At 34.5% G+C, this 12,619-nt stretch overlaps 1 protein-coding gene and 1 pseudogene across 2 annotated transcripts; one reads left to right on the plus strand and one right to left on the minus strand.

Moving 5' to 3' along the window:
- Window positions 1-4,506: 4,506 nt before the first annotated feature.
- Window positions 4,507-6,261, minus strand: LOC104735737 (UDP-glycosyltransferase 78D4-like; annotated as a pseudogene). The gene is made up of 2 exons (XR_015577563.1): window positions 5,743-6,261; window positions 4,507-5,567 (listed from the first exon to the last, which is right to left on the minus strand). The product of XR_015577563.1 is annotated as a UDP-glycosyltransferase 78D4-like (transcript).
- A 3,913-nt stretch (window positions 6,262-10,174) lies between these two features.
- Window positions 10,175-12,240, plus strand: LOC104774344 (phenolic glucoside malonyltransferase 1). Its single transcript, XM_010498973.2, has one exon. The coding sequence runs from the start codon at window positions 10,576-10,578 to the stop codon at window positions 11,971-11,973; it is 1,398 nt and encodes a 465-aa protein (XP_010497275.2). The 5' UTR covers window positions 10,175-10,575; the 3' UTR covers window positions 11,974-12,240.
- Window positions 12,241-12,619: the final 379 nt, after the last annotated feature.

Here is a 12,619-nt window from a genome sequence, read left to right on the forward strand (position 1 = left end):
TATCCATGCTATTTGCAAAACTACAGTTTAAAACTACAATTTCACTACATAATACTCCCCTTTCTTTATCTATGCTAATTGCAAAGTTCACATTTGCTCTCTACACTTGTTTTTTTTCCTGGGTTAAACTGAAAAATTCAGATACTAAATATATTCAAGTTGATCTTATTACATGTTCTCCATGCATGCAAATCATCGTTAAGGTTTCTTAAATTTAAGTGAGTTATAGGCATGAACGAAATTAGGAAAACGAACATGATATCTTTTTCTTTTTTTTTTGTATGCAAACATATCTTATATTTTCATACTTAATAAGAGTTTATGGTTTTTTACATAATACCTAAAGATAAAATATATAACAAGACAACTGAAAAAGTGACTATCTTATTATATAAAGTTGGATTTTGAAAGTTAGTCATTAACAAAATTTTGACATGTGTCAAGTTATCAATATGAGATTTTGACATGTGTAAATATTTAATAGGAAGGACTTGATTACAACAAAAAAAAATATTTTGTTTTTAAAAATATAATTATAAAAAATTTCAGAATTTAGAAAAAAACAAAGTTTTTTAAAACAATTATAAGGAGATTATATATAGATTTATTTCATAAAATTCAAAATTATAATATTATTTACTTATTTTAAACTTTAGTGATTAATTATTAAAAATAGAAAAAAGGATTAAGGAAAATATACTTTTAATTATTAATTCTAAATTTTGTAGTCACTTCTATATAATCAAAGATCGCTGATATCTTGTGTTTTTGTTGGAATTTAAGTCATGTTTTTGCATAGTTTTGTTGCATAATCTTGTCATTCTAGGTTGTGTTAGGAGCATATGCATCTAGTGTCTCATTTCTCAGGTTCTTGGAGTAATCTCACTACATTTGGAGCATTTGGACTTGTTTTGGTGCAAAGAAGCAAAGAGGAGTGGAATTGGAGAAGTGTGAAGGAATCAGGAAACCACCATCGGCCAAAGTGTGCTCGTCCATCTCCATCGGCCAAGAGACGCGGCCAAACGGTGACCGAGTGAAGAGTGAACGTGCATAATCGTTTACAGCATCGGCCAAGCTCAATCGGCCAAGCTATGACCGCTGGAGACACGCGACCGCTTCAATCGGCCAAGCCATGGCCGATGGAGCTCAAGAAGAGAAAACATCGTTTACACCATCGACCAAGCTCAATCGGCCAAGCCATGACCGCTGGAGCCACGCGACTTCATCAATCTGCCGAGCCATGGCCGATGGAGCTCAAGAAGAGAAAATACTGTTTACGCCAGCGGCCACCACCATCGGCCAAAGTGTGCCCGGCCATCCAAATCGGCCATCTCAATCGGTCCAAGCTTACCCGGTTCACCTAAATCCACACTTGTTTTAGTTTTAATCCGGGTTTGACCCAGTTCGTTTTGGGTTGACCCGGATCCTTTTCTGTTTTCCTATAAATACTCTAATCCTATTAAGGGGAGACTGATCTCTTATCTTATCTATTGTTTAGCAGCCATTGAGAGTTTTTAAGCTTGTTTACTCTTGGTTTGTTGAATGATTGAGTACTTTTAAGTTTTTTATAGCAATTTCTCTTTCAAATCTTTTAATCTATAATCTTTTATTATGATTTCACAAAGATCAAACTCTTTCATTTGTGTGATCTTGATGATGAGTGAGTAGATCATTAGAACTTTGGGCTAGGTAGATTAGGGAGATAGATGATTGATCTTTGATGTCTAGAGCCTTATTTATGTGTTTCCTATCTTGTTTAGTGTTAATAATGCTAGAAAGCCTTGATCAAGCTTGAATCTAGACATTAAGATTTCCATTGCCCAGAAGGTGTTTGATGAAATTCCTGAACCAAGCTATTCAAGGGCTTTGCACTCCTAGCCAATGAAAATTGATGATTAGGGTGCTTAGTGGTATTAAGACTTGTTCTTAATGCATGCTAGCTCTGTGATTGCCTTTGGAAAAAGTTGATTATCACTTGATTAGCATAGGAATCTCTACCATGGAAATGGATTGATTTGCATTAGTGTTCTTAGCCATAGGATTGTTCTTGATTGTTGTCTGGACATCTAAGATTGGTTAGCTATCTCCCAAGTCAATTACCTTGCTCAAGGTTCACTTGTTTAATCTTGATTTAAAGTTTGTTGTTAGTTGTGTTCTGTTTCTTTTCTTTAATTTGTTTGCTAGTTAAGATTGTTACAACAAAACCAATTCTTGTTAAGAATAGATTAAGTAACTTTGCGTATTCTTAAGGAGTTGATTAATGCAGATTATGGATTGATAATTTAATTGAAGTAAAAATACTACATCAATCGCCTCATATTTAAATAATTTATTCAAAAACATTGCTTTCAACTTTGTTTAATTGGGAATATATTTTAATGGGAAGGTAAATTTTTTTTTTTTCTTAAGCCAAAATTTTCTACTACTTTCTACCTTTTCAGTTGGGAATAGATAAGATTAATATGTTGACCAAAAAAAAAATTAATATATGAGTCTTCTTTTTTTAATACTGTATTTTAAAATTTATTGTAGTATTTTTAGATTATTTTAATTTATATTTTAATCTTTGAATGATTTGGGATTCATATATTAACGTGCTTATAATTTTCTATTGTTTATTTAATTATGCCAAATGAATTTTCTTTCAATTTCTCAACCTTGATTGGGTGGTCATAAACACTTCATTTTTTTTGCAAACATAATTATTACCATTATTCATTCAATCCCAAAGGGAGATAACGAATAGAAGCTCATCAACCTAATGAATTGATAAAATAGGCTAATCAAACACAAGTGTACAACAAACATAGATAGATAGATTGGAAAAAAATAAATCGTTGTTGATAGATTCATAGGAGCTCAAAGACTCTGACACCCTGGTTTGCGGAAATGTTTAAAAGAATTGATTTAGCCACATACGTCACCAAAATGCACTTATTTTTTCAGTCAAGGGTCTTGAGAGAACTTCATGATGGGTGATCTTTCTGGAAGTGATTGTCGAAATTGTGCGAGTGAGGACAAAACACAAGAAAATATCATTTGTTGATTTGTAAGGTCGGTAATCAAGTTTTTAAAGACTTCCAGACGTAACAAACCGGCCATCGAATATGGGTTGGTCCACAAGTCGGAAATAAATGTAGGGTCCACTTGAAAAGGTGGGCCCATTGACTGAGAGTAGACATGGACTCACTAAACAATGTGGCAGTTGAAGCGTTACAGAGACAGAGGCTACATCATGGTGTGTGAAAGAAACTTCCACAAATACATTGAGAAATTTAGCATTAGTTACTATCAAAAGATTTTATGACGATTGAAAAAGGTTTTGACGTTTATCGGTCGTCGGAGCAAGCTATTTTGAGATAGCAAAAAGACGTGAACATTTTCTCTCCACACAGGATGAGGGCAGAGCCGAGGTTCTCTCTATGGTGGAGAAGGTTGGACACAAGGTTATCTACCCAACAGAGGAAGGTGGAGGAGGTTGGACGCAAGTTTATTTCTCCAAGGGAGGAAGACGGAGCCAAGGTTCTCTCCATAATGGAGGAAGTTGGACGCAAGGTTCTCTCCATAAGGGATGAGGGCGGAGCCGAGGTTTTTACTCTGGCAAATTTACGTAAAGCAGAGTTTGGTTTCCATGGCGGTCATACATTATTGTGATGATACATCATTGATGAGTATATTATGTTCTCTATAAACACATTAAGCCAACTATTTTACTTTCACTTTGGCATAGTTATTGTCACCAATACATTGGGAAATTTAACATTAGTTACTATCAAAAGATTTTTTTTGTGAAGTTAGAAAATTGTTTTTACTTTAATTAGTTGTCGGAACAAGCCATTTTGAGATAGCAAAAAGACGTGAACATATTTTCTCCACATAGGAGGAGGGCAGAGCCGAGGTTCTCCCTATGGTAGAGAAGGTTGGACACAAAGTTATCTCCGCAAGGAAGGAAGGTGGAGGAGATTGGACGCAAGGTTATCTCTCCAAGGGAGAAAGGCGGAGCCAAAGTTCTCTCCATGGTGGAGGAGGTTGGACGCAAGGTTCTCTCCATAAGGGGATGAAGGCGGAGCCGATGTTTTCTCCATGGTGGTCATACATTATTGTGATGATACATCATTGAATTGTATATTATGTAATATGTTTTTTGAGCCAATAATTTTAGTAATTAAGAAACTATGCAGAAGTGAAAGTAATATACTTGGCTTAATGTATTTATATAGACAGTTTTTAGATGGTGATAAAGAATATTTTTGTAACATTCAAGAGTACATTTAGGTATAATAATATACTTTTAATAGTAACATACATAAAAAAATTTGTAATTTTTAATAGTAACATACATAAAAAATTCGTAAATGGATATAAATTAGTGTATTATAACAAAATAAAATTTATATATAACATACAATAAATTTTAATAAATTTAATTTCATTTATAAAACTTTAAACCCGGCGGATCCTCATCTAGTATCTTATATTTCTAAGATTCTATCATAAGAATTAAACTTTAAGTTCGAACATGCTTCAATTTTCTACATTTATAAAACCATATTACGCATATAAAATTTAGAAAATATATCGATATTACATATCGATATTCCCGCCCTCATAGCAAGATAACAACTAGTCAAACTAGCTAGTAGTGGATGTGGTTTAACCCTTTATTTATTCAAACTCTAATTGAATTAAACTTTCACAATTTCGTCCAACAATCCTCTGAAGTTATCAAAGGAGCTTCCTTTCGTAGAGACAGCTTCTGTTGCTAGTTCTTTAAGCTTCTTAGCATTACCCTTCATCTTCTTGCCATCATCTTGAACCAATACACGATCCAAACACTCTTCAAATCCATCTTTTGTGAAAACTCCATTAGTAATCGTCATTCCAATCTCCCACACAACCTCCACGGATCTTGCATTGAGTGCATGATCCCCGAAGATCGGTCTGCAAATCATCGGTACACCTGCGGACGCACTCTCCAACACTGAGTTCCACCCACCATGCGACACAAAGACACCCATTGCTTCGTGGTTTAGCAGCTCCACCTGTGGTGCCCATGGAACCACCATCCCTTGCTCTTTTGTCCGATCTAAAAACCCTTTTGGTAAATGAGCCATGTTCTTCTCTTGGAGCGACCAAACAAAAGGCACTTTAAAGTGCCAATCCTTGTGCTATCGCCACAAGCTCTCCAGGAGGCGGTGTCATGACTCTACCGAAGGCAATGTACGCTACGGAAGCAGTGGGCCGCTTCTCGATCCAAGCCAAGCAACCGTGAGGATCGTGCACTGGTGTCTCTCTCTCCGGTGTAGAAAATAACAACGCGAGAGGACCGATGCTCAGGTAACGTTTGAATTTCGATCTGAGGTTATCAGTCAATGTAGGATCTAGATCTTCAAAAGAGTTCATGTAAACCGCTGTGGCACGAGGCAAAGCAAGCCCCATTTGCTGCAGCATGTTTGAGAAAACAGAGTCTAAATTCCCAACCACAACTCCTTCTGGTATGTCTTTGACTCTAATCTTCTCCATTCCTGAAATAAACCCTAATGTCTCCTCCATACGTCCATCTATTTCTGTAAATTAGACAGGTATCAAAGCATTAATTATTAACATGTATATATATATATTTTTTCCTTAGGAATCTTGTTATTACGTTTGTTTAAAATTTGAATAACCTTTTATGGGTGACATGTGATTCTTGTAACCTTTACTAGCATGTTTAATGAACAAAAAAACAATTAAAATCACCTTTGACACCGATGGTTTTTCTGATGAGATCTGTGTAGAGATGAGCGGTGAGCGAGTTTTGTCCTGAAGTCCAGAAAGCAACCCACGACACTTTCATCTCCGCCGCCATATCAGCAGCGAACCAGATGAACGCGTCCGTAAGCATGCATGTCACTTTCCTTCCAACCTCATTCTCCGCCACCGCGATTTCTCTCCGAAAAATCTCCGGCGCTGCTTCGAGAAACAGCTCAACCGCCTCCAGTGGATTCCCGGAGAGCATGTGTCCCTCAGGAACACCGTCGGACACGTCATGGATTCGAATGTTCGCCGGACGATGGCTGGAGAATAACGACAAGTTGGATTGTGCAGTGTTGAAGAAGGAGAAGACGGTGGATGGAGCTGCCGTGGCAAGACGGCGGGTGACGGCGAGGATAGCCTGACCGTGACTGCCGAATGGGAAAGTGAGAACTGCCACGTGGGAGTTGGCCATGGTGTTTTGTTTGTTAGCAAACACTAAAAAGTAAAGAGAGTGCTAGACAATTCCCAATTCCCATGATCGAAGTCGTTAAATAGGGATATGAATGGTTGTTGTTACTCACTCTCCCTCCCTTTAACCAAACACTTGGTTTTGACTCGTTTACAAATTACACGTACTAATATTTTCCTAAATTGTAAATTTATATGTAAAAAGTGAGTGGTGTTATTATTTATATACTCTTTCTTAAAAATTTAGTTTAGTTAAATTACACTTTTTGTTTATAGTATTCCGGTTTTTAAAATTTCATGACATAATGCCGAATAATTTTTTGTTTTGTCTTTAAGTTTGGTTAAGTTCTCTTTTTTAATTTTTTGTTTTGTTTTTAAAAATAAATTTTTGTTTTGTCTTTAAGTTTAGTTTTTTTTCAATATATTTTTACATTCATTCAAAAAAAAAGTTTTCTTTTTTAAAGGTAATTATATTATGTGTCAGAAAATATTATTATTAAAAAAACCAATATAAGTATAATTATATAATCTGTTTTAAAGACCAATATGTCTATCTATACTATTCAAGCATCAATACTCATATATTCTTGAACATGTTAATGTAAATATTTGCATCAAATGTGAATGGTCTTGAAAACAATTTCCTAATTTCTCATTAGGGAAAAATATTATTCCCAAAATCTATATAGTAAAACCTCTATAAATTAATAAGGTTGGGACCATGAAACTTTATTATTTTATAGAGATTTTAATTTATAATTATCAATATACCAATAAATTAATATTTTATTAATTTATGAATATATTTTTTTTGTTTTCATAGTTTTGAACATTTTTTTAAAATAATAAAAAATATTAAAGATGAGCTTCAATAATAATTTTTATTATTATTAGTATAGTCTCTCCCCACAATATTCTGATGCGATTTGAAAAGACAACACCATCAAAAATGCAAACTCAAGAATAAGCAAATAATACTATATTCATATTTTACTAAATTTTTTTAAATATGTACATATATATATTAGTTTATATCATTATTAATTTATGATATTGATGTGACCATATTTTTACATAAGATTTTCAAAAAAAATATTATCTTATTATTTTATCAAATTATGTCATTTTTTAATTTATAGAGGTTCTACTGTACATATAAATCGTAAATTATTAAAAAAAAACTCAAATAATTATTACTTTGTGAAAATTAAACTCATTTTTCTCTCTCATCATTTATGAACGAAAATTTAATTGTTAAATTTCAAACTAAGATATTAATCTAAACTTTGACCCCAAAAAAAAAGATATTAATCTAAACTATACCATATAATTTGTTAAGATTTAAAATTATAATTTTTCTATCATCCTTTAATCTATATATATTCTTATTAATTATATGCATAACAAATTTGAAATTTGAAAAAACATATATCTATACTATTAATTGGCAAATGTTATATTTCAACAGTACTATATTTAGTTATTAACTAGAATACAATAATAGAAAATGGTTTTGAAGATATCAACCAATGTTTACAGAAAATTCAATTCGGCAGTTAATGATACATTATATGCTTAACATTTTTTATTAGACACTTATGTTTAATATATACTTTTCAAATCCTATTCTGAATATTTAGATGATCCCATTTAAGAATTTCGAGTCAATTTTTCCTGATTTACAACTATGACACTTCGGTTTCAGGGACATGCAAAGAGATTTAAAAGAATTGATTTGGCCACTTATGTCACCTATGTTCCCGAGAGAACTTCAGAGTTAAGCGTGCTTGAGCTGGATTAGTCCCAGGATGGGTGACGTTCCAGGAAGTGATTGTCGGAACTGTGCGATTGAGGACAAAACACAAGAAAATATTATGTGGTGATTTGTAGGGACGGTAACAAGTTTTTAAAGCCTTTTGGACATAGCAAACTGGCCATCGGATATTGATGGGCTCACGGATCTAGTGAGGGGACGTGAGACCCATTAAAAACGGTAGGTCTATGGACTGGAATTGGATATGAGGCCCACTGAGAAGTAGCGGTCGGAACGTTTCAGCAACATTATGTTTTTTTAAATGTTTATTTCTAGTGATAATTTGATGTCATTAACTCATATGTACTTTTCTTTTAATAGTATAGAGATTAATACTATTAAAAATGATTTAAAATAACATTATGTTTAAACTCTTTAATCTCTTTAATATTTAAAATATTTCTTACTATTTATATTCGATAAAAAATTTTGGTTCAACTAAAGAACTAGATTATTCCAAGTAAAAAATTTAAATTGTAACCTTTTATAAATCAAGTTTCGTGCTTCTTGAAATTTATAATTATTTTTGTGATGTAACTGTGAAATATTGTCAATCCAATTTATCTTAAATGAGACACTAAAAAACTATTACTAATTTGTTTTTGAAATGTTTATTTATAGTGATAATTTGATGTTATTTTAATAAGGTTTAAAATTAATTTTATAATGCACTTTCAAAATATTAGTAATAGAATAATACCATAATACCATTTATTGTTTTGGTAGGTAAAATTTGTGGTTCATCTGTATTTGAGGTTGCAAACCCCAAACGTTATTACTGGACCATCTTATTAATAATCATATTATGTCCATCAGTCGGACGCGACGGAGAAGGTCCGCATCATTAAGACATTCACATATCTTTCATCAATAACTTCTCAAACAATGTATATGGCGGAGAAGGCCGGCATCATTAACATTGTCGGTGCTTCTTTTTTTCATCTCATATTTATTAAACGAACAAATACAAAAAAAAAAACACAAATAAACTCTAAAACAACCTCAATAAAACAAAAGTGATGCTACTAATTCAAAAAGAATTTAATAAGAGATGGTAACGAATTAATCAGAAAACCTAGGTAACTAATGTTTTTTTTTTAATAAAGAGAAAATTAAAATTATTTTCAAACAAAAGATAAAGATACAGCAACTTATTGTTATTTATGAATAAAACATATTATTTATAAATAATATCATGTATACTATTAAAGTGTTGGAAATAAACGTGTTTTTAACATTAAAAACATATTTTAGAAGAAATTACATGGAATAAAAAAAGCAGCTTACTAAAGAGAGAAATCTTCTGCTATCACTTGTAATTTGAAAAAATAGTGTGTTACAAAAAAAATGACAAGCATTATGAAAACAAAACATGAAGACGGAGATTCTAAAAAGATTGAAATCCGGCGAAAAAAAACAATCGTTTGCAATTTGAGGGAGAGAGAACCCATCAATATGGAAAGCTCATGGCAGCCTAGATTTATTAAGAGACGAAGAGATTGACAAGACCAAATTTGTCAGAGTTTGTCGGTAGATGCAACAAGGAAAATAGGAGAAGAGATAGAAACAAAAAAAAAAAGAGAAAAGGAGAAAGACAAAGGTTTTAGGGTAATGAAGTTGTACAATTCTGATCAACACTATTTATTCATGGTTAGTTTCTTTATTCTTGTTAGTTTGTGCATATTCCTTAAAATAAACCGATTGAGAAGAAAGAAATAGGTTGAGAGATCTTGTATATACAAATATTTAAAAAAAGACCATCAGATGTTGAACTGTGAACAACCAGCAACTTTTCTGACTTGGAAGAGTTCCAGTCAACACTAAAACTTCCTTGATCTTCAAATCAACAAGTTTCCAAGCATGATTAGAAGAAAGATCTTACAACCTTGCTGATGAAGTCGAGATAGACGAAATCAAAGCCAGCCAATGGTGCATAGGAGACATTGTTGCCGGAGAAAAGCTAGCCAGCATTGCTAAAAATAACCAATAACGCTAACTTCAATATGGAGACAAACTAGAGATCGATCGAGCCTAACTTCAATATGTCTTCATCATCTTGACAAGCTCCCGCCTCAACTTCAATATGCGTTGTTTACAAGGAAGTGCATATTAAACTGGCCTAGTATCGATCTATTATTGGATTCAAATGACCAACCTCTTCTTATACTGAAAAGATAATAACCCCATATCAAATTAATGAAGCCATGTTATTCCTTTATTCATCTAAATCTTGTCATCTCGTTTTCACAATAGTATTTAATGGGGTGAATTGCACTTAGAACTACTTTATATCAAACTTCTAATGTGCAAGAAAAGCTTTTAATGTGCCGACATAAAAAAAAAAAAAAGACTCCCTATCCGATGTTATTATCGTTTCAGTGTAGGATTACAGTCCATGAAATTGTACGATCCACAATGAAATTACACGTCTCATATGCTATATAATTTTTTTAATATTTTTTAATTAAATTTGAATTTTTCAGCTGTATATATAATACGAATATGATGATCACATGAGAGAACTCATAACATAACACACAATAGTGAGCAAAGAAATGGCTTCATCACTTAATATCATCGAGGTAGCACGAGTCACCCCTTCGAACTTTGACTCGTCTGAGTCCCTCACTCTCCCACTCACCTTCTTCGACCTTCAATGGTACAAACTCCACACGGTTAAACGAGTCATCTTCTATAGACTCACCGACGCAACTCGCAATGTCTTCGAGTCAGTCATCGTCCCCAAGCTCAAAGCCTCTCTCTCCTCATCCCTCTCCCACTATCTCCCACTGGCTGGCAAACTCGTTTGGGAACAACTAGACCCCAAACCGAGCATCATCTTCTCTCCAAATGACGCCGTCTCATTCACCGTCGCCGAGTCAACAGCTGATTTCTCTAGTTTATCCGGCAACTTACCGTTCTTCTCCATTGAATTATACCCGTTAGTCCCCGAGTTAAGTGTCTCCGACGAGTCAGCCTCCGCCGTGTCGTTTCAAGTCACGTTATTTCCAAACCAAGGGTTTTGCATTGGCGTAAACGTACACCATGCAGTTTTGGATGGAAAAACGACAACCATGTTTCTCAAATCCTGGGCTCGCAAATGCAAAGAAGAAGAAGCCGCACACACTTCCCTACCACAGGATCTAACCCCATTTTACGATCGTGCCGTCATAAAAAGTCCAAGGGATTTGGATACAGAGGTCTTAAACGTTTGGCACTCATTAGCCAAAATGTTCAGCGGCGGTAAAGAACCCGAAAATCCCAAAAGCTTAAAGCTTCTGCCGTCGGGGGAGGTCGGTACTGACGTGACTCGATACACTCTCAGTCTCACTAGAGAAGATGTTGAGAAGCTTAGAGAGCGACTCAAGAGAGAATCATCTGTTTCCTCCTTAGCAACGAAGGAGCTTCGCTTATCGACATTTGTGGTAGTTTTCTCGTACGCATGGACGGCTTTAATCAAAGCCAAAGGCGGTGATCAGGAGAGACTAGTCGGGTACGGATTTGCGGTGGATTGTCGAAGCCTCATGGATCCACCGGTTCCATCGACTTATTTTGGCAATTGCATTTCTGCTTGTTTTAAAACGCCCATAAAGGCAGAGACGTTTATGAGTGAAGAAGGGTTTTTGGCTGCTGCGACATTAGTTAGTGATTCGGTTGAGGCATTGGACGAGAGTGTAGCATGGAAGACTCCAGAGCTTTTGGAAGCATTTGCGACTATTCCACCAGGAGCACTACTTCTCTCCGTTTCAGGTTCGACCCGGTTTGGAGTATACGGGTTGGATTTCGGGTGGGGCAGACCGGAGAAAGTGGTGGTTGTGTCGATTGATCAAAGCGAAGCGATTTCCATGGCAGAGAGCAGAGATGGAAATGGTGGTGTGGAGGTTGGCTTCTCTCTCAAGAAACATGAAATGGATCTTCTCATTGATTTGCTTCATAACGGCCTAAAAAATTAAATCATTTTTCTTTCTTCACAAGAAAAAGAAAAAGGTGATATAAGGCTAAGCTTCTTCGTCTCCAACAACGTCCAAACATGTACACTAAGTCAATCGAAGCGGAAGATTCGATTGTAGGCTTTGTAGCTGTGCATTTATTCTCTCTTTCTACTACTTGTTTCTGCTCTGTTGCATCACACAACTGCTACCTGTTGTATGCTCTATTTTATACTCTGTTGTACCTCAAGTTTACTCAGCTGCTAAGCATATTTCTGTTATGTTGCATTACTCCACGATTCCCTTCTTTTGCTCTGATGCACTTTGAGGTTTACCCAGCTGCTTATAAATGACTTGTTGTTATGAGCTTAAAACATGATTGGTTGAGCTCTCACTTCTTGGATCTTCTCAATAAGACACCAATGTTCACCACGTCACTTCATTCCATGTGACTTCACATTGAGCTGTCTTGGCAGATAAAAATGCCTTAATTTTAAACCACCCACGTCACTTAATAATCATCTTATCCTTTATCTTATAAAGCACAAGTCACTTGGCAGATAAAAATCTGACACATGGCAATTTAATTAAAATTAAAAAAATAATAAAATTAAATGGAAGAAATAAAGAAAAGCAAATATTTTAGGTTTTATATTTTTTTCCATTTGTT

This window comes from Camelina sativa, chromosome 13, assembly GCF_030686135.1.
Source record: "Camelina sativa cultivar CO46 ecotype springtype chromosome 13, ASM3068613v1".
Taxonomy (NCBI): domain Eukaryota; kingdom Viridiplantae; phylum Streptophyta; class Magnoliopsida; order Brassicales; family Brassicaceae; genus Camelina; species Camelina sativa.

Coding starts and splice junctions, on each gene's coding strand:
- LOC104774344 (XM_010498973.2), top strand. CDS start 10,576: ATGGCTTCATCACTTAATATCATCGAGGTAGCACGAGTCACCCCTTCG.